General features: G+C 37.4%; 1 protein-coding gene across 3 annotated transcripts in view; it reads right to left on the bottom strand.

Annotated features, from left to right (window-relative positions):
• lekr1 (leucine, glutamate and lysine rich 1) overlaps positions 1-16,028 on the bottom strand; it is a 208,141-nt gene that overhangs the window by 89,527 nt on the left and 102,586 nt on the right. For 2 of the 3 annotated variants that reach the window (XR_007926205.1, XM_051870470.1), the window contains exon 12: positions 13,223-13,489. Coding sequence is in view for 2 of the 3 variants with exons in the window: in XM_051870470.1 (XP_051726430.1) it covers positions 13,223-13,489 (267 nt within the window). In the remaining variant the exon portion in view is untranslated. Of the gene's footprint in view, positions 1-12,557; positions 13,490-16,028 lie in introns of those variants that run through there. The other variant, XM_051870471.1, reaches the window with a different exon arrangement.

The raw sequence follows: 16,028 nt of genomic DNA, 5'->3' as shown, positions 1-16,028 counted from the left end.
AGTTTCAGAACTAAAATTACTAATTGGAAATAAATATAAACCAAATAAACCAATTTTTTTTTTTTTAAACTATACGAGTATTTAAATCATTCTATAATAATAATAATAATAATAATATTTGTAGGCCACATTATACTTGTCCAAATTAAAAAATCATCTAAAATCTATGCAAATACATCTGTTTTTTTACCTTAATTTAATTTTAACATCTATGAAAAGCAGGGCAATTTCAGCAGCTGTTTTGATAAGAATTTATTAAAATAAAAACACATACAAATTTAAAAAAAAAATTAATGCACACCTGATGAGCAAATATGCTTCCTGTCATGGCAGCAGTATTTTCAGCAATTAATTGGTCTGTTGTCAATGTAGTGAACAACAGACGTGATGGCACCCGAGCTTCACAACAGACATTCTTTTGTCCCACTTTGATTAATACAAAAGAGTCTGATAGGACCCTCAACGCCCTCAACTAAATGACTTTTGTAATCAGAACCAGCGGTGGACAGTAACGAAGTATTTTTACTTCGTTACTGTACTTAAGTACACTTTTCAAGTATCTGTACTTTACTGGAGTATTTTTGAGCAACTTTTACTTTTACTTCACTACATTCCAAAGCATAAGATCGTACTTTTTACTCCACTACATTTCATAAAACATATCGTTACTCATTATTTTAAAATGAAGAAATCGTTACATGCTTAGAGACGTAAAAGGGGTGTCGGATTCATGCATGAACTGATTCTTTTCAATCATCCTGTTAAATCGGTTCACAAATCACATCAACAATTCATTCGTGAATTGGGCTGTTCTCGAGTCAACAAATCACTGATTCAATGATCCGTTCAGAGCGACTCTCCAGTGAATGAATTTCACTGTCTGACTGAAAATTAGCCAAGAACTGGAGGATCCTCTGAGTGCGCGCACGACTGATGGTGAAAAGTAAGTCAGCCTACTAATGTTGAATTTTAGGATTAATTATTATAACTGAAAATTATATTTAGGTCACAACTGTCAGTTGTTTTTGAACTAAATCTTCTGTAAAGGGCGATCTGTTTAAGCCCACTGAAATGCTTTAATGCCGACACGTCCACATCAATGTGTCTACAGATCGCGATCTTGATTCAAACAGATCAAATCACATTTGAAAACTAACTTGGTGCTTTAAATAACGGTTCTATCGATTACATCATTACTGCACTAGGAGGCGACAAGTGACTGTTAAAATGTATTTGACATTGAATGATTCATTCAAAAGATTTGTTCAAAAACATCGATTCATCCAGTAATGAAACAAGTGAAGTAGTTATGAGTAAGTCATTAAATCATTCATTCAAACCCATTTTATTAAATTAATTATTTATTAAATAGACTGCAGCAATTAATATTTTGTCCTCTAGTAAATAATTATATGCAATTTTGTTTAGTTGTCTATTCAGAATCATGGGAGAATCATGATTTCTATTTGAAGGAAACAACAACAAAAAAGGAACAAAAAAAAAAATCTAGATTCTCATTTTATCCAGAATCTCTAACACAAATTAAAAATAAAATAACACATGCATGTTCATCTTCCCCGCTGCTGTAGCAATTTTTTTAAAATGTTATATATTTAGCCCTATATGTTTTGTCTGTTTTTATATTGTTTGTCAACAGACATTACATATTATGTATCTGCATCCACTAATCTTCCATCCATACTGACTAGTGGCTATTTGACAATTCATAATCATTCATAATTATTTTGAGCAATAGGATTATATAAAATATGTAATATAAAATGAAATTATATAAGTGGCCTATATAAAATTACAAAATAAACATTCATCAATCAGTACTTTTTTACTTAAGTACATTAAAAATTAAGTACTTTTGTACTTTCACTCAAGTAAAATTGAAAAGGAGCAGTAAATACTTTCACTTGACTAATATTTTATGATACGTCTCTGTACTTTTACTTAAGTACTTGATTTGTGTACTTCGTCCACCACTGATCAGAACTGCCAAAGATGGAGGACAGGAAACATGACATCAACGGCCTATTGATGATAGGCTAATCTCATCACCAGTTGCCTTTGTTCACCCCAGCCCTCCATGCCTGAGTTCAAGGTGTGAATGACCATGGACTCCTAGGGCTGCCAAACTGGTTCTGGCTAGAGCACAGCAAGAACAAAGAAATGCTCAGAAAGAAAGACATCTTCTAAACATATTAGCTTGAAATCACCAAAAATGGACAGGAATACTGTAAGGAACATGTCCTATACATCCTTTTACTCATCCAGGAAACTACACACACAGTGGAAACCACACCTAGAATAAAAGCCAATGCAACTGCACCCACTGAGACAGAAGTGTGATACCTCAACCAATTCACATCAAGTTTGGACTCTACGAGTTCAGAACACTGCTACAAGGACTTTGAGAAAGGTTTGAAAAAGAAATAAAGCATTTCCAAGGTCCTAAAGACATTGTTTTATTTAACGGTGTATTTTGGGACAATACAACAAGTTTCACAGGATGAAAAGTGGGTGTGTTAAGGGACGGACACCTGGGCCCTCATTTACCAACAGTGTGTAGAAAAGGTTCTATATTTTGACCTACGAATAAAATTTAGAATGTGCCTAAGTACAAGAAAAAGCCTAAGTAGACGCAGTTCTTACGCACATTAGTAAGAAATCATTGTTGATAAATCCCACATGTGCGTAAGTACCCTGCTCGTTCACGTTCACGGTCATTAGCATTCGGAAACGCCTCCAATTAACCATATATGGTGACAACACTTCCCTTTAAAAATCACGTGATTGTATTTTTTTCTCACCGCAATAATGACAGAGAGGATTCTGTCCAAGCAGATCAGCACGATCTTGGAAAACGCGCTCTCTGCCAAGTTTTCCAATAACGCAAGATAAGCTATTGCACTGGGACAAACATTTTTCACAGCTGTCTTTTATGGGGTTTGACACCAATTACGCATCATGTTTAAAACTAGACAAATTATAAATTGAGTGTTTTATAATTAAAGGAAACACAGGACATGTGTGGATTGCTTACTGTGACACTCTTAAATGCTTTTTATCTGTAGTGTCGCTATTCTACCACTAGATTCTCTGCGTAAGCATGCTCAGAGGTGTGCTTATATTTACACACATTTCTACGTATAAGTACAAGTTGGTGAATCCCACACTTTGCTTGAAACTGTTCTTACGCACTCATTACGCACAAATCTGTCCGTACGCACCGTTGATAAATGAGGGCCCTGGAATGCTGTGACCCAATCACATCACCACATCAGGAAAGGTGGGGATTAAAGCTTCTCCAATTGAACAAACCCTCGTTCTGAGTTTCTGACCTGACGAGGAAAGAACAACAGCACGGCCAAGGTGAGACTCTTGCGAGTAAACCTTTCACCGCACGGATCTTCAAGCAGCCCAAGTGCTTCTGCAGAGGACTTTGAGTCCAGACCTGCATAACTCAAGTACCTCCAACCTACAGAAGATCCTACGGACCGACCACCATCCGACCTACAGTTCTCTGGATTACACAAAGACCTCCAGCACTCAGTGCAGCTCTGCAACTGTTGGAAAGCAATCCAGTCTCCCACTGCACATAGAAGGATACCAGTGGACAATGTTTCCCATTCCCGGACTAATCACCCAACCAAGAGAAACGTAAATATAAGCTAACCTAACCTTTTCCCAAAGGCCTTGGCATTAGGTTGTTGCTAAATGAGATTGCTATTTGTGTAGAGACTGTTTATCTAGGGTCAGCGTACACAGATAGATACTTTAGACACGTTATCTGTATTCACAGTAAATGCGTATTTTCTATTTTTAATACCAGCATCCACAAAGACCACAATTGACTCCCTCATAGACTGCTAATTACCCATTCATTGCTTCGTCCAATCCGTTGCTCATCTACTTGGCATTCAATTTTGTTAACATTAACATTAATACAGAATATTAATATTAATATTTAAGACCATAAATAACTACATTTGTGGTGCCCTCATGTGAGGCTAATCCAAAATCACTACATCAATTATTTCATACATAAACTTTCATAAAAATTAAAGTTACAGGTTATTATAATGCTAGACTGCAATAAATGTGGGTGGTAATCCTGATTTGGATTGTAGCTCATGTAACCAGAGCTAATCTAAAACATTCACCCATTTTCTTCCCTGCAGCTACAGAACATACTCACACACCAGCCATGAATGCAGCTCATCTACACACACACACACACACACACACACGCACGCCTGCTTAACAAGCCATACACTCTCTAACTGTACCGGAGAGAATACAGTGTGTGTGCCAGTAAAGGTCAAACGCTATACGGGAATCTTGTGTAGACAAAGTGACCTTTGCTTCACTCCTCTCCTCGTCTGACACATGAAGCCACAGAGAGTTTATATCACAGCATGAGGCCGAGTGAGCAAAGCTGCAGTACAGCAGCTGAGGGGAAAGGGAGAATGATGAATGGCGATCTTACTGACGACAGCTAAGAGGTCAAATTTTTGCCACATAGGGATTTTATTGAGGAAAGCAAAATACTCACCAGTAGGTTGGAAACAAAATAAATCTGTTGTAAACACTTTCTGTTCAATAAATTGATTTAATTTAGGCAGTTTAGAGTTTCAGTTTGAGATCTGGATTAATTCTGTTGACTTCACGATGACCAAGATTTTTAATAATTTCCATTAGCTCACTCCTGTTAATTTTATAATTTATGGCAGATAATTGTTCTAAAGTCTGGGGTCAGGTTATTTCTTTCTTTCTTTTTTAAAGACTTAGCAATAGCACATTAATTGTTCAAAAGTGACAGTAAAGACCTTTATAATGTTTCAAAATATTCTATTTCAAATAAATGTTGTTTCTATTCATTAAAGAATCCTGAAATTTTTTCTTGAGAACCAAATTTGCATATTATGATTTCTGAAGGATCATGGGACACTGAAGTAATAGCTGCTGAAAGTTCAGCTTTAACATATATTAAAAAAGAAAACAGTTCTTATAAGTTGTAATAATATTTCACAATATGACTGTATTTTTGAGCAAATAAATACAGCCTTGGTGAGCAGAAGAGACTTCTTTCAAAAACATTACAAAAAAAATCCAAAATTGTAGTGTGTATGAAATACATATTCAATGTAGCAACCCATAAATCACCATCTTTCTGTTATGAAGTAGAAACGCTGTCAGCGTGAAACCACAAAAGCAAAACCACAATTCTGCTGTTACAGTTACTCTGATGCTCCGCTTACACACTGCTGGTCTGTGCGGTTTGAAACACTAAAAAACATAATACAGCTGGCTGTGTGTGTGTGTGTGTGTGTGTGTGTGTGTGTGTGCATGTGTGTGTGTGTGCGTGTGTGTCTGTGTGTGTGTCTGTGTGTGCAGAAAGGATGGATAAACAGTTGTGTTTATTTTGTCAAAGGGATGAAGTGTGAGGAGGAATACTAAAATTGTCTTACTATACAAACAGATATAAAGACAATTTTAAGATGTGAAAGAAAATGAAAGAGGAGAGGCTTGAATGCACACACATCTCTACAGAGAGGGGTTAAAGAGTCATTTTAAGAGCAATACAGAGTCCATGATACATGTCAAACAGCCCCACGAGCGACTAATGAGGGACTTCAACTCTCACACAAGGCAAACACAGTATGTATGGATATGAAGGGATTAAGAGGATAAATATGAATCCACTTTAGAGGTGGTTTGCCTCATGTACACTTATGTCAACATCATATAGTTAGCATTTATGGCATGAGCAGTGGTGTCTGGTGGTCTTCTGAAAAGATCAGTCAGAGTTTGTGTGTTTGTTACAGTGTGTTGATCTGCCTGTTGTGTGCAGTAGGGATGGAGAAATGAAGCCTCTTGAAGTTTTTTTCTGATTATTTCGGGTAAAGATTCAAATCATCAGGAGTGTTGAAAACAGTGCCATCTTGTGGCAGGTAAAATTTACAGCAGCCATAAAACCTGAGTGTGCAGCTCCGTTATTTTATTCATTTATCTAGTTTATGGCCATGTCCCAAATGGCACCTTAAACCCTCATGGTCTTCCTCTGAGTCCACACTTCACGTAATGAAGTGTGCCATTTGGGACAAGGCCTATATTGCGGCCTCACCCTAGACGGGGTCGTACCAATAATACACACACACACACACACACACACACTACTATTCGAAAGTTTGGGATCAGTAAGATTTATTAATGATTTTGAAAGAGGTCCCACAAATGAATGTAATTTATTCCTGCGATCAAAGTCTTTAGTGTCACATGATCCTTCAGAAATCATTCTAATATGCTGATTTGCTGCTCAAGAAACATTTATATTATCAACGTTGAAAACAGCTGTGCTGCTTCATTTTTTTTTTATGGAAACTGTGACACATTTGTTTTCAGTATTGTTTGAGAAATAGAAAGTTCAAAAGAACAGCAATTATATGAAATAGAAACCCTTTGTAAACTTTTGTATGTCTTTACTGTTGCTTTTGACCAATTTAATGCTTCCTTGCTGAATAAAAATATAATTTTCTTTCAAAAATAAATAAAATAAAAAAATCTTACCCCAAACTTTTGAATGTTGGTCCCTGTAGCAGATCTAGGCAGGTGGAGCTGGGGAGGAGGAGGGGTTGTAGCATGCTACAGGACCAGCTTACAGCAAACAATGAACCAAACTATTTAAATGTTAAGCACACAATCTCATCGGCTGCAGGATCAGCAGAGGCCAATCAGTTTGTGCCATGCGGTAATGATGTGATTGCTTGCAGATTGCATGTGAAGGCCTGCACCCAGTGGTCTTAAACTCGATTCCTGGAGGGCCACAGCTGTTTTGCTCCAACCCTAAATCAAACACACCCTGATCCAGCTAATCAAGGTCTTCAGGATTACTAGAAACTTCCAAGCAGGTGTGAGTTGGAGCTGGCTGGAGCTAAACCAAACAGTATAGAACCCAAGAGGCGACACTTTGATATTTTTTGGGTAACAGCCACTAGATGGCGCTCCGGTAGCGCGGCTAACATTATGGGGTGAAAACACTAACTGGACCATAGAACCCTTCACATCTTAGGCACCCAAAATCGGCGAATTTCACTGCCAAATCAGAAGCACAAAAGAACATTTTTCAAAATACATCATCAGTAAATTTTATGGCACCTACAGTAAATGTTGTATTGTCTTATATATGTTTTATTTTACCAGTTGTGGAATCCAACCATTCAACCATATGAGGTAACGTAGTTAGCCTACTTTATTGAGTATTTCCATTTTATGCAACTTTACACATTTATTAATAGTAAATTAATAATTAATAAATGTAAGATCATCATGTTTGCAGCGAACAATATATTTCAGACCTAGTGGAGTAATAGTAGTAATAGTACCTAGGTCTGAATTGAAATATATATATATTGTACGTTTTAATGGATCACGCTACAAACATAACGATCTTATAATACATGATGCATTGCTGTGTCCGTTATCGCATAATTCCCACTTTTGGACACTTTTGCTTTAACGGACATTAGACAACACTGCAAAATCAAGCTGTTATATTCATATATTTATTGTCCAACATTCCCAATTTTTCTGATGCATGTCCTTAATTTAATTTCATATGTTGGTATTAATTCAGTGTTTATAATGCTAATACTTGAACTTCAAAGAATTTTAACCCAAACTGACTGGGTTTCTAGAGAGCGAAGGCTTTGTGAAAAAAGTGTAAGACTTAAACAAAAAGTGTGTAAAATAAACTGTTAAAAGGATTTGATGATCACTAGTGATAGTATTTTATTCTGTGTTGTCATCATTCAAGTTTGATTTCAGCTTTAATGTACGTTTTTTTTAACAAAGTAGCTGATATTACCATAGAAACTAGTGGACTGCCGACTCGCTTTCACCCCAAAATGGCGGAAACGCAGGGCCGCTGCTGGGCGCCGGTGTTGCAATGGAACGTTCTATTGAGTGTCGCTTCTTGTTAGTGTATATTCTTTGGCTAAACTGTGCAGAGCTGTGGCCTTCCAGGAATTGAGTTTGAGACCTCTGCCTTAGTTTCTCATAACTGAACTACATGGCCCTCCAGGAATTGAGGTTGAGACCACTGCTTCAGTTTCTCATAACTGAACCACATATTTCAATCATGTCAATTCTCGAAACAGGACTTACAGCTCCCCAACACAAACAGATATTTCACCAAGACACATGTACTGTTGCTGCTCAGAAGAGCCACGAGAACCGCATGTTTGCTATCTATGTGTGTATGGGCATGCTTTGCCGATTGGCTTAAAATCTAGCGGTTTGACTTGACTGTATCCTAGAGTCATTTACTATTAATTTTAGCAATGTGTACCTGGTTGCCATACCCTCAGGTTTAACCTAAAGCAGCTCTTTGTGCATGAGCCAATATGACTCAAACTTACCGAATTAGAATGTGAACTATGTGTGATTTTGACAAATTAGACATATGTTGCAAGCTGACAGAGATGGAGAAAATAACCCCCAGCATCCACCTGAGCAAGCATGCATGCTACATGCACTTATTCATATTTTGCTGTGTTCAAACAGCCTATCCAAAAGTATGGCCATGTGATAAACAGCAAACCACAGAGTAACATGCAACCTGTACAATCTATCTTCATGAAAAATGTGCTCTCATGCAAACTATTAGCTGTAACTTCACAGCAAGGTTTTCTTCCTGCTGCTGTCATTGACTGAAAATACATGTTCTCATGCTTTGCTTATATGCTTAATGATTCACTCCTGTGCATTATACACAACTTGTAAAACATCAAACATGATTTTGAACATGCATGTTTGCTTCATTTATGAATCGATATATGCAGATCATGTAACAATATTTGGTGATTTCGAATAATATAGGATGGTTCACTTATCTAAAGAAGTTGAATTTCAGAGTAAATCTGCAGGACTACCCTACAGCAAACACTGAATCAGACTATTTAAAATGTTGAGCAAGCAACCTCATTGGCTGCAGGATCAGCAGAGGCCAATCAGCTTGTGTCATGCGGTAATGATATGACTGCATGCAGATTGCATGTAAAGGACCAATCAGCTTGCGCCCTCTAGAGTTTCATGACTGAACTACTGTATATAGGGGTTTAACTGAGGCCTGGGTTTTTAACGATGGGGGCCCACAACAACAACCTCTAAAAAAATGCTGGTTTAAAAACAACACAAGTTGGGTTGGAAATGTACAAACCCAGCGACTGGGTTGTTTTAACCCAGTGGTTAGGTTAAATGTTTGCCCAACCTGCTGGGTAGTTTTATTGAACCTAACTATTATTTAAAAATGACTATATGGCTGGCTTAAAATGAAACCAAAATATGTTGGAAATTAAAAATCAGACACAATTACTAGAGGCAACAATAGTAATCAAAAGGTGAACATTTATTAATAAGCAATTTAATAAATGTTTATTGTGTAATTATTATTCATTAAACTTAATAATAAATGTTAATTTATTAAACATATTAAAAAATGTTATTTTTTGTGTTCATTTTAAGCAAGCAATATAGTAATTTTAAACAATAGTTGAGTTAAATAAAACTACCCAGCAGGTTGGGAAAACATTTAACCCAACTACTGGGTTGAAACAACCCAATCGCTGGGTTTGTCCATTTTCAATCCAACTTGGGTTGTTTTTAACCCAGCATTTTTAGAGTGTATCCTAGCTACAACCCTGAATATTAGTGCACCCGTACTGTAAGGTGTTAACATTGCTTCTGAAAATAAATACTAAATATTTGTTTTAAATTATTGCTGTAACAATACTAAATTAAAAACGACATTAGCATGTTGCTAAGTTAACGATGCAACATCTGTTGAGCCTACAAATACATAGCACACAGAAATAGAGTGTAAAATTGATAATTTACTAATTAGATTCAATTATTTGTAATGAACGAAATCTAATTTTAATCACATTTCTCATGACTCATCTGCCATCTTGAATGAATTGTTTCGCTCATCGCTACGATTGGCCTGTCTGCTAACGATAAAAATTATACCTTTAAATTTGGCCAAAATGAAGTCTCTTGGAAAGGGAGCATATTTTAAAATACTTTCATCATGCCTTAAAATACTGTCTAAGTAGGCAGCTAACTTAATTTAGAAACAGAGCACCAGTCCTTCCCACTTCCCTCCTGCTCTTGAACCTGCAACCTCATAAATCCTCATAAATATCAACCAAAGTCTGAAAATATCTCACATGCCTCTGAAGAGCGCAGGCACAGTTCAAAGACAAGATGAAAAGGGCGAAAGAAAAAGAGAGCGTGAGAGGGGGAGAAAGGGAAAAGAACATCAAGAAGGTGCTTCTTATGAAAGGTGAAGCGTTAAATGCCCTTAGGTATCGATTTTATATCACAGTCAGATCTTAGATAGCTTTAATGGATTCTTAAAATGCAGCGAAATCTTTCCCACAAAAGAAAGCCATTTGCTTTGAACATGGCGAGGGAGATGAGAGAGGGAGAGACGCTGCGCTCTGGGGCCCGAATAAAAGAATATGTCAGCTGTGAAATTCACGTCACGGCGCCTTGAACTAGACGAACTGGCGAGACACGCAGGAGAGAGAGAGAGAGAGGAGGGTGGGGGCGGGTGGCGGACCCTGAGGGGCGGAGGAAAGGGTTTTTGGAGTCCGAGTGGGAGAATATGAGAGGGAGAACTGACAAGAGTGTCGTGACTGAAACCACAGACTGCCCCCTGGAGACGCAGGCATGCGTGTCAACAGAATACTGCCCCAAATACTCTCTCCCTCGCTCTGACTAGAATGATTCACTCATCTCTCCCACACTCTCACGCATGCTCATGTCACCTCTGCTGTTTCTTATTTTGGTGCTGGATATTTATTCTCGTTCTCTCCTCTGACCTGTGTGCTAGTTATCTGCTGCACTGACTGTCTAACCTACCGTATCTGAGTCTAGAGCTGTTTGCTTAAAATTTTTTGCACCATGATATAAATGACATGTCTCTGCACATCAGTGATGAGCACCTGTGAGTTGTTTTGTTAGTATGTCTATTTATTATTAGCCTTCATTATTAATTGTCTGCTGTGTGTAAGCAGTATTTGAAGTGTGTCAGAGCTCTTGCTCTTCACTCTTTTACCCCTAGGGGTCGGTAAAAAGCCATTTAAAATCAGATAACTCAATTTTGCTTCAATGTAGCTTAAGAAAGAAAATATTCCCCCGGTTTCACAGACAAGGCTTAAAAAAGTCCTAGACTAAAATGCATGTTTGAGCTGTTTTAACTGAAAGCAACTTGTACTGACATATCTTAAAATATGTCAGAGCCATTGTTTTGTCTCAAGATGCACACCAGTAATGTGTTTTTCTAGAGTACATTTATTTAGCTACTTAAATACCCTAATTGAACTAAGGCCTAATCCTGGCTAAGCCCTGTCTGTGAAAACGGGCCATTATATCAAAACTTCAATAACATACAATCATGCCCAATTAATATTAAATATTAAAAGCTTCAAGACACTTTATATAACCTATTTTCTTGTGTTGCAAGGGGAATGTCCAACTGGCCAGAGGCAGAACTCATTCCAGCTTCACTACTCACTCTCATTTGGTAACATTTTATGTTCAATTCATTAACTTTAGTTATTGCATTAGGTATCATGAACCTAAAATGGACAATGTTAATTTACAAATGTACTACTCTTCATTGTTTAAAGGGGTCATGACAAATTTGCCTTGATCTTTTGACATATAAGAGGTCTTTGTACCATTAAAACATCCTGCAAGTTTCATAGCTTAAAACGTCCTCCTCATTAACAAATTTATTTAATCAAGCTCCAAACATGGCTCGTTTTGATATTGGGTGTCATTTACATACACTGGACGTGAGTGTTGCATCTTCTCAAAATCAAATAGAACCCATTATAATCACTGACACTGTCTACACTGATACAGTATACAGATGTGTGTTCAGTTTCTGACATACTCCACACACTTGAGTCTGTCGAAAAACAGGACAAATGGAAGTGCGAAAGAACGTTCGCTTTGACGTGTCCAGTTCAAACAGCTCGCTTGCGTCTCTGTACAGACTTCAAAAGGATCCCAGTGTCGGAAACAAGTGGATAGTTCATTTTAATGGCATCCTGGATCAGGTTGGAGGATTATATGTTTGTTTGGGGCATTTTGTTTTGTAAACGAGGCACAGTGAGTTTGCAAAGAAACTTTTGTTGACAGATTTGTATTGGATCTGACAGCAGCTGCATCACAAACCGTAAGTAAATAATTACATAATACTTTTAATACTGTAAATGATGGTTTTATATGGATAATGTTTTCAAAACACTTACTCGTGTGCAATAGCGAGTGGGCGTTGATACTGTTTCCTATGAAGTGACATTAGCCAATCATAACAGTGGGTGTTTACTGACAAGCCTTAAAGTTTTTCCGCATATATATATATATATATATATATGTTTTTTGTGCAAAAACTTTATTAACATTATAAGTGAACCTCAAAGAACATATTGAAATAATAATAATAATAATAAAAAGCATGTCATGACCCTTTTAATTCACGGTTCGTCATAATACATTTAATAATGTTTAATTTCTGTAACTTGAAATGTTAAAAATTTATATTTCCATTCAAAAGTTAGGGCTCTGTAAAAAAATTCTCTCATGCTCATAAAACGGCAGCATTTATTTGATCAAACTTCAGTAAAAAACAAAAATACTGTAAAATGTTATTATAATTTAAAATAACCATTTTCTATTTTAATATATTTTTTAAAAAATTATTTATTCCTGTGATGGCAAAGTTGTATTTTTAGCATCATTACTCCAGTCTTCAGTGTCACATTCTAATAAGCTGATTTGGTGCTCGAGAAACATGACATTATTGATGTTGTGCTGTTTAATATTTTTGTGGAACTGTGATACATTTTCCCTAATACTTTTACAGGTAATCCCTAACCTTTTAATTTTAACTCATGTATTATGTTGAAATGAAATGATCATTTCCCAGCATGCATTTATCCATGTCTACCCACACTAGAAACTATAGCAGCTAGTTCTTCCTATGAAGAAAAGTGCTCAGAAACTGTGTAAATGTGCATCTGTTAAATCCATTTTTGGACTGACAGGCCGTGTGGCCCGTGTGAGTCGATGACTCTTCTCAAACTCCCACCTTTTGCGGTCAGATCTGTAAGTGGAGAGGAAGACAGATGTGCCTCACCTCTTCCTCTAGGGCGGCCCTCTCTTCTCTGAGCTTGTGTGTGTGACTCTGAGCCTGGTTCAGCTCCTGTGTCTTCTGCCGCAGATCCTGCAGGGCCGACTGCAGCTGTGCCTCTCCCGTCCTCCGCTCCTGCAGTAGCTGCTGCTGCCTCTGGGAGGCGCTCTCACGAATATGCTGCATCTCCTCCTCCTGCTTATTAACACGCTTTTGTAGCTCTGCCAACTCCTCCCGGAGCTCCTGTGTGGCTGAATGAATGAGAGCGGGAATCTAGAGGGAGATATAGGCAGACATGTAAATACAGTTTGTAAAAAAAACACACACCAAAAAACATTTGTGCTGATGACTATGACTAATTACTTCATCTGCATATCAATACAATCCTATGTATGGACTATAAAGATAACAATAAAGTTAAAAAATCTTTGTAAAAATAATTTCTGAGGGATCATGTGACACTGAAGACTGGAGTAATGATGCTGAAAATTCAGCTTTGATCACAGGAATAAATTACAGTCTAAAATATATTCAAAAAGCTATTTTAATCTGTAATAATATCACAATATTACCGTTTTACTCTATTATTCATCAAATAAATGCAGCCTTGGTGAGCAGAAGAGATTCTTTCAAAAATATTTAAAAAACTTGAACATTAAAAACAACCCCCTCACTCCCAAATCCCCTCCCCATGTTGGCGGTGCCCAGCAACCCCTCATCTGTGGCATGCAGGCAGACAAAACCTCTCAACATCACTTCTGGACCAGTAGACCTGCCTCCACCAATCTTCCTCTGGCCAAAGTCTCACACACTCACACACACACACACACTGGGTGTATCAGGCTCCACTGGACAGACAGTAATCAGACATCATTTATGGCCATGAACAAAGGAGAGGTGTGAGCCAAAAACCAAACACTCTCAGAGAGAAAAACACGGAAACAGACACAGAGAGCTGAGTGAGAGAGAGAGAGAGAGAGAGAGAGAGAGAAAGAGAAAGAGAGAGAGAGAGAGAGAGAGAGAGAAGGGGGTAAACATGAAGTGCTGATCATGTCAATCAACCGCCACACTGTTTTGTCTTGTTTCCAGTTTAAATATCTAGAAATTCTTAAACCAAAAAGCATTTTCTAGACGAGTAAAAATTATTGTCTTGTTTTCAGAAAAGATAAGTCAAAATTAAGTGAGTTTTTCCTTAAATGGAACCCCTGGTGTTAAGACTTGTATGGCTTAATATAACGTAAATGATGTCTCTTACTGAAATATGTAGTAGAAAACCCATGAAAGATTTACGTTATTTCAAAAATCCACATCGTTTTTATGCATATTTTGGACAATGGGCGGCACCATTTTGTTTAGGTGCACAGTGCGTTCAATGTCGATGACGTCAAATGGTTGCTCTCTGTGAGCTACTGACACTGCCCGGCTGCTATTTTTACCTCAACACAACTCGGAATATAATATACGATGCCACATTGTGCAGCTTTTGGTTGTAATTTTCAGTCGAAGGGCAACAAGAGAAGCGATGTAAGTCTTCACTGCTTTACTAAAGATAAGAAGAGGAGAAAAGAATGGGACGTTGTGATGAATGTGGACGAATAAAACTTCCTAAAGACCCGCGTCTTTGTTCTCTTCACTTTAACCCTGATGCCTTTGAGGCTTTTAGTAGACCACAGCTGAAAGAGCTTACAGTTGGCGATAAATATAAGTGTATGCTTTAACAAAATGCCACGCCTGTCGTGGGCAGCCCATAACACATCTCGATTGAGACAGACTGCCTCAAAGCTCACGTGCGCTGTGATGCACGAGATATCTGTGATCGCATGAAACAGTAGCATCTTCTCAGCATGTTTAACTGTGTGTAACGCATTCAGGTGATCAGATGATTTTAACACGTCAATCATACAACAGTAGTTCGAACAGCCACAGAGACATTGCACAGAGACATTGCACAGCTTCGATGTTTTCAGCCTCATGTTTTAAAAGGAACCCTGCGGGTATTAAGACTTGTATGCGTTATTAGATTACCGTTGCACCAAAACATATAGATGAAAAAGTATCAAAGGCATCAGGGCTAAAGTGGAGAGAACAAAGACGCAGTTCTTTGGGAAGTTTTATTCTCATCCACATTCTGCACAACTTCCCATTCTTATCTCTAGTAAAGCAGTGAAGACTTACATCGCTTCTCTTGTTGCCCTTCGACTGAAAATTACAACCAAAAGCCACACAATGTGGCATTGTATATTATATTCTGAGTTGTGTTGCTGTAAAAATAGCAATAGGACAGTGTCAGTAGCTCACTGAGCAACCATTTGACGTCATCGACATAGAACGCACTGTGCACCTAAACAAAATGGCGCCGCCCATTGTCCAAAATATGCATAAAACGATGTGGATTTTTTAAATGATGTAAATCTACTACAAATTTTAGTAAGAGACATTTTTTTGTTATATTAAGCCATACAAGTCTTAATACAGGGGTTCCCTTTAAAACAAGCAAAATAATCTGCCAGTGGGGTAAGCAAAATAATCTTGTTTTCAGTTTGAAATAAGATTATTTTGTTTACCCCATTGGCAGATTTATTATTTTTTTTTGCTTGTTTTAAGGAAAAACTCACTTAATTTTGACGTATTTTTTCTGAAAACAACTTAAAACACAACATTTTGGAGGGCAATTGGGAATGATTCTATTCATGTTTTGAAGTGCAGTAAAAAAAAATATTTTTTTGATTTGTGGTTTAATAACTCATGCATCAGAGAGTTAATTAATTAGTCCAGTGGGAAACTGAGAGCGTGAGTTAAGTCTCAAATTCAA

This window comes from Ctenopharyngodon idella, chromosome 18 (genome assembly GCF_019924925.1).
Source record: "Ctenopharyngodon idella isolate HZGC_01 chromosome 18, HZGC01, whole genome shotgun sequence".
NCBI lineage: Eukaryota > Metazoa > Chordata > Actinopteri > Cypriniformes > Xenocyprididae > Ctenopharyngodon > Ctenopharyngodon idella.
This window is presented reverse-complemented; position numbering and strand designations above follow the sequence as displayed.